The sequence below is a fragment of the Styela clava genome, chromosome 9, assembly GCF_964204865.1.
Source record: "Styela clava chromosome 9, kaStyClav1.hap1.2, whole genome shotgun sequence".
In the NCBI taxonomy this organism is placed as follows: Eukaryota; Metazoa; Chordata; class Ascidiacea; order Stolidobranchia; family Styelidae; genus Styela; species Styela clava.
This window is the reverse complement of record NC_135258.1, coordinates 20,990,633-21,017,660: the sequence shown is the minus strand read 5'-3', so window position 1 is coordinate 21,017,660 and position 27,028 is coordinate 20,990,633. Positions and strand designations below refer to the sequence as shown.

The 27,028-nt window shown below is 32.0% G+C and overlaps 1 protein-coding gene across 4 annotated transcripts; it reads left to right on the top strand.

Moving 5' to 3' along the window:
* The first annotated feature begins 88 nt into the window (after positions 1-88).
* Positions 89-27,028, top strand: LOC120338834 (G protein-coupled receptor kinase 6-like). Of its 4 annotated transcripts, none has more exons than XM_078116218.1 (17): positions 89-308; positions 4,197-4,205; positions 6,625-6,720; positions 6,988-7,100; positions 7,375-7,452; positions 7,815-7,933; positions 12,935-13,027; positions 13,396-13,459; positions 14,115-14,255; positions 14,862-15,052; positions 15,623-15,660; positions 15,846-15,935; positions 19,083-19,291; positions 19,482-19,646; positions 21,673-21,810; positions 22,450-22,584; positions 24,340-27,028. In XM_078116218.1, the coding sequence occupies exons 1-17, from the start codon at positions 248-250 to the stop codon at positions 24,379-24,381; spliced, it is 1,782 nt and encodes a 593-aa protein (XP_077972344.1). In that variant the 5' UTR covers positions 89-247; the 3' UTR covers positions 24,382-27,028. The 4 variants fall into 4 exon arrangements, with proteins under 4 accessions (XP_077972344.1, XP_077972343.1, XP_077972346.1 ...); XM_078116217.1 differs by having other exon boundaries at positions 24,227-27,028; XM_078116220.1 differs by having other exon boundaries at positions 23,709-27,028.

Here is a 27,028-nt window from a genome sequence, read left to right as displayed (position 1 = left end):
TAATCGATAATCATTTATTTAGCTCATCGTCTACTTGCGGCGTCTCACCACACCCCCGAGGACGAGACCTGAAACGAATAAAATCGTATATTAAATCCCCGACATAGCGGTTCATTCTACTTGACTGTTGGTTGTCTTCTGTCGAAGCGGTAATCGTCCGCCTTTGTTTTGCTTGCACCTGCTGCATATGATTCAATGTCGATTAGATCTAGTTTGCGCGGGGCGGGATATCTACAAATAGGCACAAATGATGGACATGGAGTTAGAGAACATAGTGGCCAATACGGTCTACTTGAAAGCACGAGAAGGTACGTGATTACTGTATTATTTTGTATTATTATTTCAGTTTATGCCTGCACCCGTCTGACGGTATTGTTGGACTTCCGCAATTCCGGGTCGACTATCCCTGTGCCTCTGCAAAAATGAAAATTGACAGAATCGAATTGTAATCTGTTCCGATAGTTCTCTTCTAAACACGAAAATGCTTAAATTTTAGTGCTTTCTGCTGTGCAGCTGTACCGGTATTTTCTTTATAATCCAGTAATCAGATACTGACATTGTTTTCTGGGTTAGTACCACAATGTCTGAATGCTGGAATGTCATCAGTAAAGCTGCAAAATATTAATACAGTAATAGCCTATCTGAGTATTAAATTTAATTCGTAAGAATTTGCATGATTGCATAGTCCAGTAGTCTGATAGTCAGTACTGCAGTGCATCTGTATCTCTGTATCTACAAATCTTTTTATACCCAATAAATGCATATGACTACGGCATCTATTCCAACTTATTTTACCGGTGCCATGGATTTTGCATCTGAGCTATTTTTGATGTTTCACTGTTTGATGATGCTGTTGATGTATTGAAAAGAAAACATGATAAAATTTTAGTAGTCTGGTAGTTGCCTCTTTCGTGAGTCGGTGAGTTTGCACATCTAGTCTGATATAAATCTTCACAGCCACCATTTTGTCCTAAAACGCTCAAACAACTGCTATAAAATGTACTTGAAGCTCATATTGAATGCTTAGTCTATTCCATTTCTTGAAAGATTTTTTTGATTACTGCAATCTGACTAAGACACCTGAGGACAAATTCACGAAAACACAACCATTATGTACTTTCATCTGTACAAAATGCATTCGAATTTTAAAATACACACATGACATCTGATAACTTGAAATGCATCTCAACTTTCCGAAGGGCAAATCTTTTCTCCGACTTGACTTTATCGCTGCTTGATTTGGCGCCCTTATTGAAAAACCGCTTTTGACCAATCGTTGACCCGGTGAAGTTAACAATAATTACCTGAACAACAAAACTTGGGGCATGTGTCAGACTTCATAAATACAATATGTTAATATAACAAAGTATTTCATGAAATATGTTAATTTATAGAATATACAAAACATTTGAAAGGTCAATCTCATTATAGGTTTTTTATTAAACGGAAATTGCACACATTTTTCCTTTGGCCTTTTTTAAATCACTGCTCCCAATATAATGATTACATATAAAGATTTCGTTTCCATTATTAGCAGGAAACTATTTGTTGCACATCTTGGTGTGTTGCATGGTTTTTTGAAAAACGAACAATAGCCATATTGTTATATGATATCAATTCAAGCATTGATTCAATTATCTTAACTGTTCAAAGGTTACTAAATGGGGCACTAACTGCTCTATTTTTACTAAATGGATCACTAACTTCCCTATCAAAAAACTTTGCAAATAACTTTTATACAGGGATGGCAAAGACCAAATAATTTAGTATTCCGAATACCTCATAAAATAATCTTTTTTAACATAAAAAATCGAAAATATTCTGAAATGGGTCTGTTCCACGAGAGAAATACACTCAGACAATTGTAAATTCGTATAAATCAAATTCAGTCACATGGAATAATTGTGATAAACATTGTTTTAATTACTATTCTCTTATTTCTCTCTTCTATTTTTTCGGAACTTGCTAATTTTTTTTATTTTTATCTATCATAAGATAATAAAAGATTATGGAGACATTTTAAAATAAAAGTATTCTAAATTATTCCTAAAATCAGAAATTTATTATATTGAATAGAACCATTTTTCAAATGTTTTCAATTTGTTTTGGACATTCCCGCTTTCACGATTCATATCAAGCATTTTTATACCTTGAACTGAGGCTTAATAATATTGGCTGAAAGATTATATTATAGTACAAAATTTTAAAAATATTTTGTATTAATGTACTTGGGATGGTTTACTTAATTAAATCATATACTATTTGTTCAGGTGTAAATATCTGTTATCTCCATTAGGTTAATATGACACACATAATGCTTGAATTTGCACCAAGCTGAAAAATATCATAATTCATATTCAATTGATGTTCAATAAAATTATAGTATTATAAAAAGGAATAAGCTTGCATTTGTTCCTTTTCTGAAATTTTCACTGTTAGTTTTATTTGCCAACTTGTAATGTCTGCTCTTCACACCCTAATTCATGAGTAGAATTAATTAAATGACATTAGATCAATGCTGAAATATTTATCATTCGGATTGGAAAATAGGATCCAATTAACACAGCAGTGTAAAAAGGGAATAAACACACACATTGAAAGCACTGAATATTTGGTGTCATTTCGGTTTTTCTCTGGTAGATAGATATTCATTTCAGTGTTACTGTAAAGCCAAATGTCAAATGCATTCTACAAGTCTCGAATTCCAGTCCATTTGAAACATTAGCTCTAATCATTAATTAATTAATAATTAATATTTGACCACTTTAGTTGATTTTTAGGTTTCCCATGCATTATGTTTCAAACTAATACATTATTGATTTGTCACTTCCAAAATGCATATTTCAGCCGTATATGATTTAAAAATCAATGTATGACAGAGATAATGAATATATACACTGATGAGGCGTGTACATTTCAAGCTATTTATAAACTAAAAGTACTTTGGATATTTAGGTGTTTATTGAAGGATGTCGTCCGAAACTATAAGATGTCTATTTTGAGAAACAATCACCACATTTTGATTAGTGAAAATTATGAAGGGATTTTATTTAATAACATTGAAGATAAATATATATATATATATAACATAATACCTTGGTATTGCAAACTCATTTGATAAAAAGTCATCTCTGAAGGTATTAGGAAATTTGAAGGAATGCGTGAATGTGTTAGCTCTTTTCCGCAAAACTCCTGATTGGTTACGTTAACGGTCCAACAAGATGAAGTAGAATTACCAATTTGTAACCCATATGTCATGACTAGCTTAAATATTTAGCATTCTTTGATTAGTCTTGAATTTTGTCAAACTGTAATTCCTGACGAACAATATCTATTTTGGATAAATTATCGATCATATTTTGCCACTAAATTGAATCTTGTCCAACAGTTTATATTCCAAAAATATAAAGACTCTAATAATGTTCAATTGCCCTGTAGAGATGATATCATATTTTCATATATAGTAGATTAAAGAACGTATAGCTACGTATCATGAAAAATGCTTCGATTGTGTTTCGTGCTCATATTTCTCTACTGAACAATCGCATACCAGAAAAGAAATAAATGTATAGTTTTTAATTAAATAACTATCTGTTCCATGTCAACTGTAACCCAGCTAAAAATCAGTTTACTATTTTCAAAATGAGCATATTTAATGTGAAATTTTTGTGGTTAGAAATAAGCCAAACAACTTATGATTGCTCTTGTATATGCTTTTAACCGAATGCCTTCGTTTCAGGTAACAATATATCTAATCAAACTTTTCTTACACTATTTCTGCAGTGCCTATGCACCTCTGTTAGTGTCCTTGTGCTAACCTATCATACTTCAAAATATTCTCAATCAGCACATTGTGTTAGAGATCAATGTTTTGAAGTAAATATTGTGAATCTTTGTAGTCTTTCTGTGTTGAAAGAAAAGTTGTTAAATAAATGAATGACCATAGTCCAGATTGATGGTCCTATTGATCTAAAAAAAAAAATTGAAGTTAAATTTGAGAAGTATAACTGAGTTTTACACCTGTCAATCAATGGTCATTAGGTTATTGACCTCATTTGGCTTAAAATGTCCAATATCAGTGAACTGACCAATGCGATTTTACTTTGTTTTCTATACTCGTCCTCTATTGTCATCTTGCTGAATACTCTGTTGCAAAAATTCAACAATCTATCTTCCATCAATATTTGAAACAACAGTTTCTGCAGGTAATGAGTGAAGTTTGTTGCTAAGATTATGTGTTGTCATTCAGTTTTCTTTTTTTTTTGTCGTTTATGTTGTCAATGTTGTCATCATTTCTGATTCTGTTGTTGTGCTTTTTTGGCGTTTTCGACAAAGCGTTTGCTGGTCAGCCACAAGGGTGAATCTAATTTATTTAAAATGAAAATTTCCAGATTTAAAATACACTATGCCTCTTGATATATATGTGTTCGTCGGATAGTACCTAGTTTTTGAATTTGGATTTAGTAAAACAACAAGCACTTATTATGGCTAATCACATTGTGCCAAAGTTTCTATTTGCCCGGTTAGACATACATTTTGTCACATACCTTTATGCATGTTGTTTCTTGTTTTTGCATGATATATTTCATTATTATATTTCGTTCAATATTTGTGTTTTTTCACAAATTGTCAAAATATATTTTGACATTTTAGGATTGCTTGGTATTGTTTAACAGTCATGGTTACTAATTTTAGGATATTAGTTTTTCAAATTGATGTGCTAAATTTGCTTCAGTGTTGCCAATACAAGTTTACAGGAAGTCCCAAAAAAATGCTGTTCACCCTATATAACATACAAACTCCTAACAAATAACTAGTTACCGGTAAATGTTTCCAGAGGTTCAGGTGGATTGTGACCGATTTCCTTTTGTTATACTGTCTCAGCTGACTCTGGTATTTTATCCTTTGAAGCTTTATAATTAAATTCTATTTTTGAGTATAGTCTTTCTTCTCATGAGTAATTTTACACCATCATGATCAATTGTTTGATTTACTCCAGAAGCTGAGTTACCTATCAAGATATATGTAACTCCATTGTTCAATTGAAAGCATGTGGGGTGATATGTTTTTATCCAAGCATCTATTTTTGTCCACCGGAATACAAAGAATTGTTTTAGGCTGTTGAAACTATTACATGCTTCATTTTAAATAAATAAATTTGTGATTGCTTACTTTTACAGTCATTTAATGTTAGTTATTCAATACCAATGTTGTCTGTTACTTACTACTTGACCACATGTGCTATTTTTTTTAAAGCGTTGTATTGTTTTTGTCCCATTATCAACTGGTTGATAGCAGCGGTTGAGGTGTTGTATAACATTTTGGTAAAAATATCTGTAAAATTGGAAATAAAGCATGATTTTTATTTTATATTTAACATTTCAAATATTATTTAAATAAAATTTCCATCATTCATTCATCTGTATTATGAATATTATCGGGGAATTGGAATTGTACCCTCAACTCAAACAATAGATAATAAGAATAAAGCTTACATTTCATGAAGTATTCATGTACTTAGTGATGCTAGATAGACCATGACCATCAAGATGATCTAATTTTAACTCATTTTTTTAAATTTGAAATTATTCAACCTTTCGTTTTCTGAAGCATTTATTTACGCGCTTTCGTGCGAACATTCACACATGATCAAATAAACTAAACACATTATTTTGTCTCAATAGACGCACAACCCTCATTAGTGGTTCGAGAGCGTTGTCAAAATTTGGTCTGATATTTTCCAGGAATGCGTTTGGCATTTGCACTCTGCTTAAACTCTTTATAGCATATATTACAGTTTTCGACCTCTTGAGAATAATAGCATTTAAATGTTACTAAAATAATTTCCCATGCATGGGAAATAGATGGGTTATCTGAATAATGACAACGTTTAATGTGATAATACAAAGTTCAAGGCCGCTGTTTGGAGTTCATGTTTTGAAGTGTACATCTGCGTCTTTCTTTTTGCTCATTTGTTTGGAGTCATAATTTTGAAATATATATTTTGCTAATTTGCGTTTAATTTCCTTTTTTATTTTTGAAATTTTTGTTTTGATTTTGGTTTGTAGTGTTTCGTGTTGCAGTATTCTTTCAAATATTTTTACAAATATAGGCCAAGTAAGTTGTCAAATTGAATAAAATGTAGCCCATAATATGCCAGACTCTACTTTGCAGTCTCTTTTTGTTCCAATTTAAATGATTCACCAGTCATTTTAAGTAAAGGAACCCATTCCGAGAATAGTTTCATAACTTGGTATTAATGATTTCATTCATTTTTTTTTATCTTTACCTACTTCACTTTCTCCAAACGACAAAAGGCATCAAATTTTGCCACAGGCTAAAATACCTCATCATTTGCGGTAATAGGTAAAGGTCACAACCAATTATTAGCATTGATTTTATTTTTGGCTTATCTAGTCCAAAATGGTCTTGGTTGAGTTGGCCATAGATATACTTTATATTAGAGGCATGCTTCAATAATAATTCGTATTTGGCCATCTCTAAATTACATTCTACTAGACTGCCTACGTCTGAGTATTTTTATTTTTGGGATGACTTTTTCTTCAAAATGTGTCTGCATTTTATTCAAGTATTAGCATTAATTTCTATAATTTGCTTTCCCAGGTGGAGGTGGGAAGCGAAAAGGGAAGAGTAAAAAATGGAGAGAGATGTTGAAATTTCCACATATAAGTCAATGTGAAGAGCTGCGGAACATTATCGGTATTGCTGAATTCAAAGCATTTTCTCAAATTTATTCAAAATTTATTTTTGCCACCTCACATAATTCTAAATAAATCCCAGAAATAATTAGAAAAATGATTCTCATTTGTATAATGAAGCTTTATTTGTTCTAATATATGGACAATAATATGATTTTACTGCATAATAAATCAATCTCGAACAGATGATCAGTTACTCACTTAACTTTGAGGGTTGTCTCAACATAACATAGAATAATAAAAAGACATAATATAATTTGTACTACAGAAAAAAATTACACTAGTATCTGCGAACAACAGCCTATTGGAGCTCAACAGTTTCGAGACTTTTGTTCGACAAAGCCAAAGCTGAAAATTTGCATCGAATTACGGGAAATGATCGTAAGATTGTTTTAATCTATTCTAATCTTTTATGCAATTGGCAAGCTTTTCAAACTATTTTTAGCTCATCATTGCATAAGTGGCAGCGTAATCATCGTTGCCTGTTTGGATTTGATTAGATATTCAACTGAATAATAGGAAAACTAATTTATACTATATATTAGCATTAGATTATTGAATTAATTAAAATTAATTATGCATATGCTTTGACTGGGACTTGGATATTCATGATTTTTTCTTGTGTTATTTATCATGCACATCTTCTATTATTCAGAGGGAATATGAAATGTCTCTTGGAGATAAAAGGCTACCCACAGCACAATCCGTTTTTGATACATTTTTCAAGGACAGGGTATGAACTTTTATCAAATATTTATATTTGTGAATTCTGATCCAGAATACTATTTCATGCTTTAAATAATTCAACAGATACTCGTATTTTGAAAAGAATTCATTTCTGTGATATACAACTGAACTGTAAAGAAAAGTTGAGCAAAATTAGCAAATTTGAAAAAGTTTTAATATCAAACTTCAGATTCTTTTTTTTTATGGTATGCAACAGCCTTCATAGAATTTTCAGCTTTATATTTCAAGTTTTCACCTTTTCCTGGTATCATTATAATACAATATAGTATGGTGTTGGGCATGTAATAGCTGTACAGACCATTGAGGTAGGTTTTGTTCGTAGAAAAATTGTGTTTTTGCATTTTTTAGACTAACTCAGGCTTATCTCCGATTGTCAATGATGCAATGGTAACAAAATGCGAAGAGCGAATGAAAGGAACAACAGAAGGAGAAGAATTGGATCAGGATCTTTTCACAGAGTGTTCTCAGTAAGCTCAATATCTTGTGAAAAAATTTGTGGGGTATTCCAGGAAAAGATATTTTTAGATAATTACTCAAAAATTAAAAATGTTATGATTCGATTTTATCAAGCATGTTGATGTCGAATATTGCCCGTTTTGTCATTATGTTACTGTTGATTGGACTTCAAAATAATCCTAACATGATAATAATAGTACACTTATGTTCGCCAAATTTTAATTTGAAATACCCATTCGACCGTTTTCTGTCACCCTAATCCGGCTATTATTGGGGATTTATCTTGTTATCTGTAATTCTATGCCAAATATCTAGGTTTCCAACTCGTAGGATTAAAGTTAAAAAAACAAAAGTGGAGATAAATGAATTATGCAGTCTCATACCAACTGCTACTGTCAGATATATCATGATAGTGAGAAGGAAAATCTTGTTCATCAATATTTCGGTGTGATCATTCGGATTACGGCAGTGTACTGTGTAGGCTTTTGTTTTATCAGCTGTGAGTTTGGTGTAGCTCTGCTGATGGGAAGCAGGGAATGTAATGGAATATTGACAAAATATTTAAGGATGTAACATACACACAGATTTTCTCTCTCGATCAATATCTGTAAATCACACCTGCGAGAATTGGAAAATACATTTTTTTTGATATATATGATGCCAGTTATAATATGGTAATTGCACATTCAATACAATTTTTGATTATTCACAAACATATAAATATTTTAAAATAATGATCACATTATCTACGTAACGATAGCACGCTGGGTTCATTCATGTATTGTGTGAGCTATTATTATACCTATGTGTGCTATTGAACGACATATTATACCATCAGCCAGCATTTCTCTAACATTAGTGACGCAACCTATGCGTGTGACTAGGAATTTCACAAATGTCGTGAGCGAGTAATGCCATGACTTGTACACACTTCCTGGCTGTAGCTGTGGTGATCATAGAGTAACTCGGTTGTATAATTTCCTATGCGAGTGTCCCATTATCTCTTGTAACAGTTTAACTAAGTGCTGCTGAGTGCTTACTTTCACAATTCATAATGCTTCTCGTTGGCCAAATATGCATAGGCAAGTAAAAGGCATAACATTATCAGATTGATATAGATTAAATGGTTGTAGTCTATTTGTTGTATGCAACTCATACCGGATTGAAAATGCTCTGTCAGAACTTTCGATCAACTAAGCCGTGGCCTATTAGATCATTTTTAGTCATTGTTCAAATCAATCAACCCGATCCTGGGATCGGGTTTATTGGTAAACTGAAAGGTCATGCAAAATTTCGTGATGTGGCCACAAAACTATTGAATAAGTATGATTAACATCATTTATATTATACAAAAACCTACTCACAGTTGCTTTAGGAGTTTGCAATCTCAAAACTCAAAACTGACTGGTTAATTATTCTAAAAAGTAGAATTAATTTGAAGGAGATTGTATGTTCAAATTTAATTTTTATCTCAATCGATTTAAATTTTGACAGGTTGCATAATTTTATTAAAATAAGCTCGAAAAAGAAATATAATGATTGCATGCGGATGCGTTAAATATGTGAATACATGTTATTCATTTCATTTTGGCTTTAAAATTATACTTTGTTAATAATTTCTCACATAAATATTTTTTAATGTTCCAGATTTATATTCAGAGAATGTACAAATTCTATTACTTTTTGAAAATAATTTGAATCTGTAAAACAAATTAGATCAACCCTTTCATTTATTATTTTTGTAGGTTAGCTGTCAAGCTCTTTAGAGATGACCAAAAGACCAATAAAAATTCAGTGCTATTGGAAAGTTCGAAATATTTGACTTCTATCATTAATATGTAATTAGCATAAAACCCCTTGATGTAGGTGCCAGTTATCCTGAAAAGCAAACATATTGACAATTACATAGTATGGAATGGAATCTGTCATTTGAGCAATCAATAAGCAATATGGTATTTAATGACAGACTGACAGTATTGACTGTTCAATATCTTTTTTACTACTTTGTGAGCTATCAATTTCAGTGACTTAACCTGTGGCGGGTGCTCTTTTAGTTTCTTTAATTACACCATCAGTTTCTGAAATGGGTGATTGTCTAAATAAAGAATATAATTTGTGATTTATATCAGCATTCAATAAAATATAGGCTATCTATTTTCAAGAGATTTCAGTTTTATCAATTCTGGCCATTATGAATTTTTATAACTCGTATAAAATAGAGGGTATCGTGCATGGGCATGCTTGATATACACATACGCATCATTTGGGTTAAGCTAAATGGTGTGCGATTGATATTAATTAGCATATTTCTAGATTAAGCTGCCTACTCATCATACAATAACAACAAAGTCATACTTTTAAAAAGTCTTTGAAAAGATAATATTGTGAATATGTAGGTTCGATATCCGCAACCAAACATGAACCGAAGGTATTGTGAAATTCTGAAGAATAATTCAGCTTTGTTGGTTAATAACCTTTATTGATCTATTGATCGATACCATTATTGCTATTTTAAATCGCTCTTTCACTTAAATGTCACCCACATGCTCATTTCATACATTAATGATATAATGTCTGTGACAAAAAGGTGATGTGCTAATGACTATCAGATTATATGCTCTTGTATATACGAACACGCAAAGCAATGTTGAATAGTACTGCAAATTGTAATCTGCAAACAAAATTTTTGACAATTATTTCTATTTCTATTCTATTTTTGCTATTCAGTTTTGCTGCAAAACATGTTGAGTGCCTGATGGTGTTATGTTACACAAAACTGCGCCGACTGTTCTGGTGGATCAATAATTTCTTTCTGTGATTGTGTAATGGTAGCCACTGTACAAATTTAGTTCAGATTCTAATCAATATGTTGTAATATCATGTCTCGCATATATGAATGAGAGGCATTTTGTACATTGATATTAGTCTATTGTTAGAACATTTGTCAACACAACTAATCATGCTTCATTGATGTTAAAATCAAAAAATCGTATTCAAAATAATTAGAAATAAAATATAAAAAGGGTTTGCTTGCGCTTCTCAGTTTTGTCATTCATGTATATAAAACTTTTCTTCGCTGTTTTAACTGGTTTTATAATTTTGATCGTTTTGTGTCTCAAATCAACATGGAAGTTATATACGATATAAAAAAGTTCACTATTTCACTAGGAAACCCATGTTTGACTTGCAGCTTCTAGTTGGGGGGAGCTCAGACATATTCTAACATATCTCAACATAACACAGCAAACATATCTCCACAGCAACACTGAAGCTTAACTGGAAATGCATTGATTCCATTTATGATACTTCAAATGGGGCCAAGACCATTTCTTATATTGAATGTGGTAATGATCAAACTTGGCCGTGCATTTTTATAGTGTACTGTGATATGCAGAGAATGAATCAAACTGATTAAAACACAACTCCTTAATTGAGGTTTTTTCACATCAAAAAATTTCAAAAGCTAATTTTGCAATTTTTCTCTTGTGAAGACATATTGAATTTGATTTAACTATTCCAGCTTTTACCTAGTCTGAAGTTCTGAACCCAGAATTTATGTTTATCAATTTCCACATCATAAATTATAGGGAATAGGATAAATGCAGTTTACAATTATACAAAGTTGCAACAAAATTCCATATAATTTTTGCATGATATCATGATATAGAAAGTAGGTCATTGCTAAAACATGCCCTTTGTCAGATGGTTCAAATGATACCTTGCCACGTAAGGTAGACTTCAATTTGTTAATTTCCCATTCATTATACTAATGTTATAGGATTATCCTCTAGCTGTCAATGTGTAATTATCTTGTCAATTAATATTATGTGCATAATCTAAATTACCAATGAAGGGATTCCACGTTACGAATCTAAATGGTACTGGTGTAAAATGGATAATTATTACCTTATAGTGTGTATTAGTATTATAGTAGAATGATATTGTAATTTAGATATCTGCTTACAAAAGCTTCTGTATATTCAAAGTCATATATACTAAGCTACTAAATAGTCACTATTGATATATATTATTTAAAGCATGTTTTTCTAGGACCAATGTTCCTGCTTCTTAAAATTTCATACAAATATCGCTATATGGGTGCAGTGCGGTCTGTAATTTATATTTATACAAATTGCTCAAGATATTTTGGGATAGGGTGACAGAAATATGAGTTTTGTCAAAAGCTTAACAATGGATATATTTATTAAAATACTCAAAATTGGAATAAATTGTTTAGAAAAATAAAATATGCCATACAAGATTGTTCTATTATTCGTAGCATTTCATGGAAAAGTTTGAAGCTCAACTCACAAGTACCTAATACTTGGAACAATCATTTATATTTATCTCCAAATCTTTCGATACCCGCATATTTATTTTTAATCATGTCTATAGTATAAATAGCCTTTAAGTTTGTACGTAATCACTATGTAGCAAACTGATTTGGCTCTGTCGCAGTGATGCATTGTTTACCACCATTGTATGTCATGATGGGATGCTATCAAAAGTATGCAAATGTTGGGTTCAAATGAATGTTTTAAATATTTCTGTCTAAATTCGTCATATAACAAGGCAAACTTAGATGGAACATTGGTATTTATTGGTATAGTTTGGTATTTTGATTGAAATTTATTCTGATATCAGTGACGTCCAACTGTTTATCAGTATGGGCCAGAACATAAAATTATGGTGCCGTCGAGGACGAACCATCAAAATATCAATAGCTATCATAACAATCTGATTGTTTTTTAAATTAGTGTTGCTTGATATTGCATTTCTTTATTACTGTTATAGCACTTTGGCAAATTAACCAAACCACATTTTGGTTGTGTTTAACAAAAAAGTATTAGATATCAGTATCACACATGGTAGGCCTATATTCAGAAACCATTTATGCAACTTGACTGTTTGTTTCAGTTCTGATTTCATATCTTTTATCTCAATGTAGAATAAGTCTAGTTCAGCAGTTGTATCCAAATAGTCATAATAATCTCCTGTTTTTGTGTTTTTAGAGCAATATCAAACTACCTCAGTGGAGAACCATTTACTGAGTTTACGGAAAGCATGTATTTTTCAAGATTTTTACAATGGAAATTTTTAGAAAGGTAACTTTTTTTGTCAGTTTTGAGGCTATTTACCGATAGTTGTATGGAATTTGAACCAGGTTCATTCGAATATTATAGAAAAACAGGATTTTCAGTTACGCTGTATAAGTGTAATACAAAATGTAAAATAGTATCGTTGTTAGTGGTTTCATCATAAAATTTCAGTATATTCAAAACAGTATACACTCCAGTTCACATCACCTTCACCAGTGAATAGATTGAACAATAATCAAAACCTAATTTAAAATCCTGTTAATATAATATACATACAAAAGTGCAATATCATTCAACCTTGGGATTTATTCTTCAGGGAGAAAGTTTTTTTTGTTTAATCAAAGATATTTTATAACTTTATTCTATATTTGCAGACAACCAGTCACAAAAAATACTTTCCGGCAATATAGAGTCCTTGGAAAGGGCGGGTTCGGCGAGGTAGGTCCTTCTTATCTTTTTTTCTCCACAGTTTAAACAATGTTTATTTTTATAATCCTTTGGCTCTGACTTTGTTTGCTGTATGACGTTGATTTCATTCATCGTAATATTTTTATGTCATTTTACCATACCAAAATGACGCACGAACGGATATATTGTCGTGTAAACAAACAGAGTCTCGCTCAAACAATTTTGATTAGGGCTTATCTGATTTAACGCCTGCTATAATGATGTTTTAATACATTGATGGTGTCCAGATTTTTGACGAAATAATTTTGTTTTTACGTATATCAAACATAATAGCGTTAGAAGGGTAAATTTATTGATTAGTAGAAAATCATTTGTGGAGATTTTTAAGTTTTCTAGTCTCGATCATCTTGTTGATAAAAACTGTCATTTCAACTGGGAAGTATTTATACTTGGTTCTTGTGCTCCCTTTATTATTTGACTATTTTTTGTCTAATATGATATGCAGACACATTGTGCCTTGGGGCCTTTATACTTCATCAACCTCCTATATTATCTTTAGCATAATTTAATATCTCGCCCTAATTAACTGTCACGTTTGATGGAAATTGTTCTGCTCGTCTGAATAGGGTAATTTCTCTTCGATTGTCATTTGAGGGAATGGAAAGTTTTTTTCTTACTTATATAGGTCTGCGCTTGTCAAGTTCGAAGCACAGGAAAGATGTATGCATGCAAACGCTTGGAAAAGAAAAGGATAAAAAAGAGAAAGGGAGAAGCGATGGCATTAAATGAAAAACAAATCTTGGAATCGGTTAACAGTAGGTTTGTGGTAAGTATCGGATGCTTGCACATCTATCAATATGAGACAACTATACTTTAGGTGAATCATTTCTGATGCATCGTTTCCTTGGGATTTTTTGTATTTAATATACACATTTTTTGTATTTAATATACACGCGTTTCTCTTCCTGTGTGCTGGATCTATCAGTTTCAGCTTCTTCTGATCTTTTCTTTATCACACGATTATCTCTATTACTTGGTCTGGGATGTAACAAATTGGGCGCTCCAGAAGTGTGTGTACCAATAAACTAATTTTGTACCAATTTACCAATAACTAATTTTGTTCGCCTACTTTATATCAAGTTTTGTAAGGGGACTGAAGCCTATTGGCAGGGGGTATATTCACTTGGGTAACACAGATAGTCCCTGAACTCATATTAGAAGTAAAGTAAGGAAATTCGGAATAAAATTAGAACCTAATTCTAACCTGGTATACACACTACGGGAATACCACAAAATGTGTGATTTACTCTGGACCAGAAGGTTTCTGCACCTTAATACCGTAGTGCAACTCCATATACAAGTAACAAGTAGCCTAACTTTGCTTTGTTCAGAGGGAAAATGTCTGTTCTGATTTTAAGTTTTTTTATTACAGGTCAGTTTGGGTTATGCATACGAGTCGAAAGATGCCTTAAATCTAGTTCTAACAATTATGAATGGAGGAGATCTCAAATTCCATATTCATAATATGGGCGAGCCAGGTGTCAATATGGAACGAACTATTTTCTACGCAGCAGAAATTACTTGTGGGCTTCAAGACTTACACAAAAATAGAATAGTTTACAGGTATGTTACATTTATTTCAGTTGGTAAAATGGGGTCATCTGTGAAAGAACTCCTTTTCGGTCTGTTGAATTTCTGTCAACGTGGATATTTTATCATAAATGTTACAAATCGTTTAAAAATTGCATTCGGAGGAATGTTACGTTTGACATAATATGATATTGCTGTTTCCCGAACTGGTAATCAATACCTTGTCTTTTTTTGTTACCACAATTTCTACATAAAAAAATAATCTTCAAATTTGAGAATTGGAAAAATTATAAAAAAGAATTCTCAAAATGAATTGATCAGAATAAAACATTATTATACATTTTGGAAAAAATGTTGGCACTCCTGGTTTTACATTTGTATTTTAAATTTGTAATTTTCCAGATAAAGTGTGAACATTGGACTATTGCTAACTAGGTTTATAATTGTCACTTTGTTATGATAATGATCCTGTGTATGAGAGTTTGAAATACTAACATGTCTTCATCACATAATAATTTGCCTATATGGTGTTGAAATTATCGCTATGAAAATCTGTCAAACTTTTGTATATATCTTATTTTAAAATTCCTCTTTTTGTTTCAGGGATTTGAAGCCTGAAAATATTCTATTAGACGATCACGGTATGAATTTTAACAATTTTGTTTTTTGCAACTCCTTGGATTTTCTTATTTCACATGTGCGTCATTCTATACCTTCCAAACAACAAATATTTTTATTTATTGTCATTTGAACACAAATATACATACAATACAAGCTGTGATATTTTTGTTTTCAATTTATATTAAAACTAATTCACTCCCTACAGGTCACATACGAATTTCTGATCTTGGTCTAGCAATAAAAATTCCGTCAGGAGAGAAAATCCGTGGGCGCGTGGGAACTGTTGGCTACATGGGTAAGATTATTTGTTTGTTTTTCTTTATACATATTGAATATGTTTCATGTTGAAATTGCTTTTTTGCACTCCTTAATTCTACTCAGAACATAATTTCACATATGATACTTCCTTGATTTTGTACATATTTATACCATCTACATGCGTTCGAGCATATTTAATGTAAATGCGAATTCAACTAATTTTACTAACGAATCAATAAATTTCGTCATCTATATCCCAGAGAAATATTTTTTAAATAAAATAATTCTTTTGATATTGAGTTTGATTATTAAACTGGATTTAACCAACATCCCTGATTGAAATGGTTTATTGTGTCATAAAACAATTTTCAAATCTACGTAGACAGGGTTTGGTAAATTTGGGTAAATTTTTCATTTACTCAACCAAATAATAAAAGTGTGAGTTATTTCTGCCTGTTTTTACCGTTCTCAAAGGTAATTTGTTCAGTCTGCGAGTCTTGTTTTGTTATCATTATAAAATTCCAGTCGGATCATTGTGGTAAATCTACTCGAAACAAAATGTTTTCCTTCTATCTCACACACATATGTTCATTTGTCAAATTCTGATTGAAATATTTTATTCGGCTGCTAGAAATTATTCCCAAAGCCTAATCCACTGGTGGTTACTGCCGAAGTGATGCACTCGACATCAATGACCAATGTTGAACTGGTGTTACCTATATAAATTATTGTTAATAAGAAATTGGTCTTCATCAAGTTATGTTCATTAATCACTAACAAATGTAGACTCTGGTAAATAGGTCAACTTTAGATAATTTTAGCCATTTATTATTGAAATATTTTTGCCATCCTGAATCTAGTAGTTTCGATTCTGTTCTTTTTTAAAGTTTTTTGCTTTATTTATTGTGTATGTTGTTAGAAATTGAATGATAAATATCAGTAGTAATAGCAATATAGTTCACAGTGTCATTGTTCGAGTGAAATCAGAATTATTCTATTCACATGAATCATTGTACGAAAGAGGTCAAATGTGATTCAAATTTTAACCCTTCTTCACCTGCTTTAGTGAGGGCTTAATTAGTGGAAGATAATCTTTCACAGTAATGTTGCGTTGTCTTTATTCTGCAAAACAGTTGCCGAATGGGCCATGTTCGAATGATATGCACAGTGAAACTATTCAAATCTCTATATCATTTGCATGAAATTTATAAACTGATATCTGCAAATGTCAAACCACATAGTAATGAAAAATGTTATCATTTACGTAATTTGGTGCGGGGGAATGATTATCTAGATACAAATGTTTTGTGAAACATTTTTGGTTTAGAAATTTAATTAAAAAAATATAATTTAATAAATTAAGGATTCATTAATAACTGTTTTGACAGAATTTTAATATTATTTGATGGTGAGGTCAATGATGACGTGTGTACATACTACCTACTTAACCTTACTAATGTATATTGGGTGTTTTCGGAATGTACTTGAAATAAAATTTCAATATATTATGTCTGTAATCCTAAATTTGTTAAAATTTCAAAATTAAAGATGAGCCCCTTGTAATTTTTTTAATGATTCCCGGTCTTGTGCACTAAAACAAAACATTAAAAGATCACAACAAAAAATTAATGGGCCGTATAGTGAAGCGAACAAAAGAATATAAAGCACTACTCTAATGACATGTGTGACATCCAGTCTGTTTCAATATTTAGTAAACTGCAAAAGAGCAGTGTCAGCTACAGCTCTGCAGTTAGTAAACTTGTGTTGGCATGAATTGAACTTTCTCTGTGATATCACAGGCCCACAGCTGTTCTAGACCAAAATTACCCCAGAATGATTCTGCCTATGAGATATTTCATAAGCATAACATTATTAAATTAATAGATCATTTTACGCTACTCTACCACATATTCAATATTATATTTTGAATATCCTTATATCAAATGACTCCACTTTGAGTGGAACTGCTACATGTGTTTTCATGTTTATTATTGAGTGTGAAAAAAATAATCCTGAATATTGTAAAATTATGAAGCTGTGGTCTTTCATTTTTTAAAGATTATATTGATATATTATTGATTCATCAGAGACTCGTGGACCAATCACATGATTTTTTTATGTTTATTTGGGTGATAGTTAAATTCCAATGCCTTGGAAGTACATTCACCTAAGTTCATTTTTATGGTTTATATTTCTTCGTCAGCCGTATGGTTTTGTCAATAATAGGGAAGACTGTCTCATGAATTATATATTAGTCAGATGACGTTTCATTTCTCGTCATAAAACCACAGTGCCAAAAAAAGGTTTAGTATTACAGGTCAAACTTGGGCTAGAGAAGACATTTATTTTCTTGTTTATCTATTCAATACAAATCTCAATGTCAATGTTATTAAAACAAATAATCCTGAATTTTAATCAGTTTAATTTAATAAATGAGGTAAACTTATTCAACACTTGAACTTGTTGCTTGTGTATGATTGTACATGAAAGTTTCAGTAATCTTGGACGCTTTGCTCGAATATGTTATCTCTAGAAGAGTGATTCCCCAACTTGGCATAATCATCCCTAAAGGGGTAATTTATCATTTTCAAGGGGGTTATTCACTCACAGTCTCAACAATTTTTTTCTTTTTTCATGATTGACATATATCACTCACAGTCTCAACAATTTTTTTCTTTTTTTATGATTGACATATATATATATATATGAAACTCTATTTAATAATACAGAAGATATTAAATAATAAAATTGATAATACTTTTAATGGGACGCATGTGCATTGCATATTATCACACAAAATATCCGGATCTTGGCTCTATTTCGGTGATGCTGGGCTGTAGTACTGGTTCAAAATTTTCCAAATTTGGTTGATATTTTGTTTTGACATAAATTAGTGTCAAAAAAGATTTTATCGCGACCCACTGGGGGCTGGATGATACCCCCAGTTTGAAGATCCCTTCTTTAGTTTATAAATTCTAATGTTATGGTTGCTAATAATTTGACATATTGAGGGATTTTATTTGTATGAGAGGGGTAATTTGGCAATTCCATTTGATGGTAATATTAAAAAGTTGGAAAAGCACTTCTGTAGAATATATCATTAATGGCCTGGGTTCATGTTTTAGACAGTCGCTGCTGTCTGAATTGAACATAGTTTAAACTTTCCTCTCATTGTATATTTCAGCACCCGAAGTGGTGAAAAATGAAAAATATGAAATGAGCCCAGACTGGTGGGGGTTAGGATGTATAATCTATGAAATGATCTCGGGACAATCACCTTTTCGACAAAGAAAAGAAAAAGTCAAGCGTGAGGAAGTCGATCGTCGAGTCAAAGAAGACACTGAAGTATACACAGATAAATTTCCTGAAGACGCTAGGTCAATATGTTCAATGGTAAGTTTGGGAGTAAATATTGTTTCTGGTCTTTTTGTTAAAACAGGTAGTTGAAAAAAGTATAATATGAATATAATATAAATAAATTTTGTGAATTTTTGGCTTCGTTGGTATACTTGTTTCTTATTTTAGTTTATATGAATAAAAAAACTAAAACACCTATTATTTTTTAAATTTTGTTCCTATGCAGCTTTTAAAGAAGGACATCAGTGAACGATTAGGTTGTAGGAACACAAGCTGCGCTGAAGATGTGAAAGTTCATCCATTTTTCCGTAACATCAATTTCAAGAGGTTAGAAGCTGGAGCACAACCATTCGGAAATCCACCATTCACAAAAGTACCCTTCGAACCAGATGTAAGTAATTTTTTCATATTTTTTACAATTCAATATCACATTCTTATCGTGATAGTAGTTGATTCGTATGCCCTGTTTCCTTTTGTTTTTGTATCAAAGAACTTACTGATTGTATGGTATAACAGTGAAAAATTAATATGCTAACGCAGGGGCGCACAATCTGCATCAGTAAGCCCACATGCGTCCGGCGAAAAAGGAATCTGCGGACGTGCTGATGTGTGTTTGAGTTCCAAAATAAGCACAAGGCAAGAATACCTACGACGGCATAAGTAAAAAAATCATATAGAAATTAGGTAATTTCATTGTGGCGGCATTGACCTTCTCGCCTATTCTTATAAATTTTTGTGGCTTTACCATCTGGTATAGATCTCCCAGAAAGGTATTGTTCTGGTAAGGGAATTCATGTTTGAGAGTGTTAGAGCATGGATGTTGCAAAAAATCAATTTGCTAATGGAAACAAAACATTAAAGGTTGTAAGCATTGCTCCATGTCGCTTATGTGATAAAGAATATTGTCAGTGTGATTGAATACGGCAATCGCGCGTGCTGAATCTAACACATGACTCTCATCGACATCATATGGACCTGCACACGGCTTTAGCGAAAAGCCGGAGACTTTAATTTCTTGATAAGCCTAATGCACAGCAACAGCCTACTGATTTCAACATTTTTGTAAATATAGAAAAAGTCATTTAAAAAGTGTTAGGCGCAAGACTATGAGATACACCCAAAAAGAGCAATTCTTTAATTGAACATACCTAACTCATGAAAGATCTTAAAATCACTGCTGGCTGTAGTCATTTTACAGGAACGAATTGGGCCCGGCTATGGTACAAAGGTTGTAAACCTCCTTCCTAGCGAATAATAAAACATCTGATTTGGTTCAATGAATTCTTGAATAGTAATTTAATTTACATTTAATCAGCAAAATTGTTGGTACAACTTTTTATTTTATTTTATTTTCACTCAAGTAAATGATGGATTTGCAGAATTTCCTTTTTTCAATTATTTTTTTATATTGCAAAATTATTACATATCCAGTTGAACTGTAAATATGTACATTATACGTCCGTAAAAATGAATAGCGAAAGTTTTTTTTTATTGGAAACAATAAATTTCTTGCAAATTGCTGTACACACGTAGTTTGATGTTTTCAACCAATCGAAGCAAGAAATAAATTTCATGCCAAATTGAACTCAAATTTTTGTATGTATGTATTTTTATCCATAATATTTCATTTAAATTTTAATATACATGAAGCAAACAATTTGTTTGAATGGTTATTTTTAACTGTTGTATGGAAAATCTTGTTGATATTCCACCCGTCCCTGTTCAGATTGATCAAAAATATATTTCACTCTGTCAAAAATCCAAACCATGTGCTGTTGTGCTTTTTATATTATACTATTTCTTGATGTTCGTGAGAGATACATACAATGAAATACAATTGATATAATTTGACCTTTGATGCGGTAAATCTGGGAATGAAATATTTAGTGTGACCAATGTGGATGTTGAATACAAACAGTCTTCTGAGAAAAGAATAAATTATTAATATTAACTCTATAATCGTATTTATTCTGGTCTACAGGTTCTCAGTGATTTTCCCATTCCTATTCAAAATGCCTCGACATACCAAGACAAAAAATTTATAATTGTAAAAGTTTTGATTAGTGAACTGCAAATGATAATATTTTACAAAATAAATTGTTAATTTTTATTTTATTTCATTATTTTCGACATAAAATAATAATCACTATATTATGTAAAATGATATGATTGAAAACATTGTCTATCTTATCTATTCTGGTAAGGATAGGGAATTGAATTTTTATTATGGGGGGAGGAAACCCCATAAGACGACCTAATCATAAGACGTTCTGCTTCTCGTCATGTCTGGTATGAGATTAGTTAGCCAGTTATCTGTTTCAGATGCATGGTTTACAAACAAAAGTACACATTTTTAAATAGTAGTTGGTTAGCGTAGTTAATAGGCATTCATTAATTATTTTAATCATTCTTTTTAGCCAAGGGCAGTCTACGCAAAAGATGTGCTTGATATTGAACAGTTCTCAACTGTAAAAGGAGTCACAATAGAGCAGAAAGATAATGATTTTTATAGGAAGTTTGCCACAGGATCAGTTCCTATACCATGGCAAAGAGAGGTATGTTTCAATTTAATAGTATGCATTCCCTGGATAAATCAATAGGTGAGGATTAATCTCAATTAGCTCATACTGTAATAATAATATTAAACATAAAAACCATAGTTTTTATTATAGTATGTGTGATTAGTTGAGGCTGAAGATTATTTTTTTCATTAATAAAACGAATATGTGATTTAATCTGTCCAGCATTGCAATGCATTTAAATAAAATATAGATCGATTCTGTAGGCTATAGCACATTTTTGATTTTAGGAAAATTTTTGATGATTGACCTAACCAACGCCTAATGTATTCTCGAGATATGAATGAAATATGTGGTCTAGCTGACCATCTGTTTGTTCATTTGATCACAACTATTATATCTCTTATACTTAGATATATAAAAAAAGATACTCCCGTAGTAGGTATACCAGGTTAGGGTTAGGCCATTCAATTTTCCTTATTTTAGTTCTATTACGAGTTCGGGAACTGTCTGTAGTAGCCAAGTGAATATACCCCCTGACGATAGGTTTCAGTCCTTTCACACAACTTGATGTAAAATAGGCAAACAAAATTAGTTATCTCCATGTTGGTACACACACTTCTGGAGTGCCTAAATAACTAATTATCATTAAAGAGAATATTTTTCATATTTCAGATGCAAGAAACTAATGTTTATGAGGATTTAAACGTGTGGGGACCAGACAACACTCCCACACTTGATTTAATACCATATGATCAGCAACATAATCCGAATAAAAAAGGATTCTTTGGCAGATTATTTAGCAGACAGGTATGTCTCGTTACTTTTTGAACCTATGGTACCTAAATCAGAACAAGCATGATCCTTTGTTAAATTTCTATACTTTGAAATCATTTTACAACTGGTCATGATTGATCTAAGCATGTTGGGTGTTTGTTTGGTTGGGTGATTTGAACATAATATGGAACCATTTCGCCAATAAATTTTCAAATTTGGGAAAAATATAAATCATGCCTTTGACGCTATTTGAGTGATTTGAATACTCATGTTTATTGGGCAATAATATTCTGTTCATATCAAAATATTTTACTGTGCATTGCTAGTTGGTCAAGTTAGTTGGTGTGACTGGCGCTTCTCCTTACAAATCTGAAGGATTTTTTAATTTTTAGAATTAGTCACAAATTAGAGATTTTTACCTTTTGTACTCAATGTAATGATGCTGTTTTGATTGTTCATTTCAGTTTAAAAAAATTTTTTTTTAATAAATTATATTCGATCTCCTAATCAGAATGTTCACAACCTGGCATGTTTTGGTAGGATAAGTGTTGATTCCTCAATAGCCATCAAGATTATCTTTTCTATAAGTGAACTGTAACCAAATCATTATGCCATCACATGCCCCGATTTTGGCTAGAAAGCATATTGATGACGATGACTTAATAAATTGACAGGATGCTAATCTAGAAAAACACTATTGTGACGAAAACATGAGTAATAATCTCTAACATATATTGATATGCATGTAATGTACTGACTGTTTGAAGTGGTTTAATATCTTAGAGCATATTTCTTGTTAGTGAATGGTTTTATATTTCTAGTTTTGCCTGTCATAGGGTGTTCAGTATCTGGACAGTTTGGGTTATGTATGATCTATTTTCATGCTCTATTTTTTTTCGAGTGAGATGGCAATCATGCACATTGCAAGCTGATCATTGGAACAATTGCTTTTAATTATTATCATTTATGATGGAATACATGATTTTTGCATGTTTTTTATTGAAATACTCCTAAGAGATTACAGGTTACTGCTTTGTTTAATTAAAAATTTTCCTTTTTTCCATTCATCCCTGATCCTCAACTAATCCCTCTGCACTTTCATCCTAATTTTTTTCCCATTTCTAATGATTTGAAATTCATTTTTCCCCACTCAATAGTCATGTTGCGGCGGTGAGTCATGACATTCAGTCACAACAAGAAAAATTGTGCCTACAGCTCCCGGATGAAGATGGTCTGGAGCAATGGCTTGTTGTCTGGAACATCTCTATTCCTGTTCTTCAAAAGAAGCTGCTTTCGAACTGATTCGCCAGTGATGGATATTTATCAGTCGATCCCTCTGTTGCATGATAATTTGACTCTATATATTTATATAGACTACTCTATGCATGCTATGCAAAAAAGAGTTCATTGATTCTTCATTGGCAGTTCCATTCTCATTTGATAAACTCAGCATGAGCTTCGATTAAGACTTTTGTTTAACCCCATCCATCGAATATCCAATTCGGATTGCCAGCATGCTTTTGGGATATGTATTATTGTAAAACTGTCGGTGAATTGTGTGGCTTTCTGATAGCGTTACACACACTTATCCATTGATCCCAATCTTGATCTTTTTTTCTTTCCTTTTCACCTTTATCCGTTGTTCCCTCTTACCCGTTTTCTACACCTTATGCAGCCATCGAAACGTGAAAAAAAGTTGTCATCTGTGAGAGAAGCAAGGTGACGAGAATCCTGTTGGGCTGAAATGGATCCTGGCCCGAATTGATAAAATACAATGTCGCTTTCCAGGCATCAACGACCGAATCTGCTAAGGCGACAGAAAAGGATTGACTCAATGGCCGTCGTCGCGATTTGTAGCCCCTCGTCGAAAATCGATTGGTGATCCTTATAATACCTCTGTGCGAAGAATCTGCAACAATTCAAACTTTTACACAAGCCTGATGCATTTTATTTTAGCAGGGTGGAATCAGTTTCATAATCCATTTCCGGCCAGGGCTATTTGTGGTCAAAACAATAACTATTAAAACCACAAAAAGGAACCAGTCTGTGTGTGTATGTGTGAATGGAACCCTGCAGCATCGTTGTCCATATTTTTGTCCCCAAATTTTTTCTTCCGTTTTGTATTATTTTCTCAATTTTTTATGGTTGATGTATCTTTTATTATTATTAGCATCATTGCGTTATATACATAGGAAAATACTGTTGGACTGATATGTGCGTAGCGTCGCTTCATTGCTAATTTGTGATGCCACGAGCGAATTCCGTGACTTATTTTACTTCTTGTTGTTATTTATTGCCGTTACTTGCATCTTGCGTTAGAACGACCCGTTCCTTCAACCGCATACCAAAGTATAAAATGATTTTTTTGCTCTTGTTGTCAATTTTCTTTTTTATTTTGGCCTTTATTATTCGATCTGTTGTGATTTCTGGTCGTTATTTTTATTTGTTTTTCAAAAAGGTATAATTTTCATGCAAAAGCGATTCTCATGACGTGCTATACTTAATTAATACACAACAAAAAATTCGAATCGATATTTTTTTTTTCCAAAAAAATTTGAAGTTGTTAGCGTTTATTAGGAGATTTCTTTTATCTCGCCATTTCAAGATGTATCAATATATTTAAATCCCTGATTTCGATTGAAATACTTGTTTTCCACAGCATGGACGTACAATAATTCGATTGTACAAGCATGATTTATCGCCCGGCTTTGCTTGAAAAAACCCAATATACACTCCGCCCCAACATCAATACCTCTATCGATCGTCTCATCTAAAATTTATGATACGTCAGTGTTCCCATTCTATGTTATCATATTCAAAGGGAACACTTAATTTTGCCATGTAGATTCAGAGAAAAAGACCTGAAATAGTATATTTTGTACTGAAAGGTCATAATATTGATTTCATTCGTCTAAAAACTCGATCACTAACCGCCGGCGCCGTGAATGACAATAGATACCCTGACTGTCATCGATTATGTGACTAGATACATACGGACACCGTTTGCTTTGGCACATAATCCTATTTTAGATCAGGTGAGACAAAATGACTCGTTACACATTTCCGACACTTCTAATTTGGTGGATTTCATTAATTTGTTATTCACGTTGCATGGTATAAACTTTTATGAATAGTTTTATTTTAATTCAACATCTATTGGCCTGCAATCTTGGATATCGGATACTGATTATATATATATATGATTTTTATTATTGGCATACTGGTCTTGAATCAACAACCCTTAAACGCGGTTTCCATGTCATGAGATAAAAGTGAAACTACCAATATCTATCATGTCTTTGTATTATTTTATTCTTTCTACTTTATTCATTGATTGGTCGCATGTTGGGAATATGGCTATAGGATCATGCTGTTATATTTTGTTTTATAATTCACTTTACACCAACTGAGTATGGTTCAATATATCATTCATTAAATTTATCACATTTGCAATATCGCCATCGGCAAACAATATTTTCAATTTCCTCTCGGTTTATGGCCCAACGTGGGGTCCTTGGTACAATTTCATATTATATTACGTGCCCTATCTTGCCCATTGTGACGATGCGTCCGTGCGTTAGTTAGTATTGTGTGCGTCGAGGGAAATCGTTTTGAGTTTTCTTATCAATTCACGCAATTCGAGACCAGCTCGTTATTTGTTTTTATTTCTATATTCTCCGGTTATACCGCTTGTTTCCGTCACTATCATGTCAAAATGATGGCAATTATTCACAAGATTATTCAACTAAATACAAAAATATAAATGAAACTGTTGGTAAAACTGTAAAGGCAACACATAATTTGAAATAAATTTCGAGTTATCTATCCATAACTTAACAATTTTTAAATACATCAGAGGTTGCGTTTTCTTCCCAAAGTTTTCCATCAATATCCTTGCTCGTATTTTTGTGTACAGATCAACAATCACAACTTGTGTTATTTGCTGTAATGGCCCTACCTTTATAATGCTTTTTATTGTATTTATGTTTTTTATGCTGGCATATGCTCAAAATGACTTTCAATTTACTTACTTTGGGGCAAGGCATTAATCTCATTCGGCTGTTGGCAATCAAAATTATGACTTGATATGGATTGATACATCTTTACACGAATATCTGATTAATTTTCCCGCAGGATTGGCCCGCTCACCCAGGCGTTCATAAAACAGTATTTATTTTGCATTTATGTTACTGAATAAGCGCTATTTTTAATTGCTATTTTAAACTTCATTCGAGCCGAAAATATATGTGTTACTGATTATATTATCAGTTCGGTTCGCTTCAACTTCATTCTATCGGTGGTGTCCCTTGTATATCCAACTCTGCACAATAGCACCAACCTGGGCGATTTTGGCAAAAGATTTTAATTTTGTTTTAATAATAGTAAAGAATATCCCCTTTCTCCATATTCTTCGTTTTTTTTTATTTGTTATTGAAATAAAATAGTATACGGAGAAATAAAATGACGTTGCAGTGTG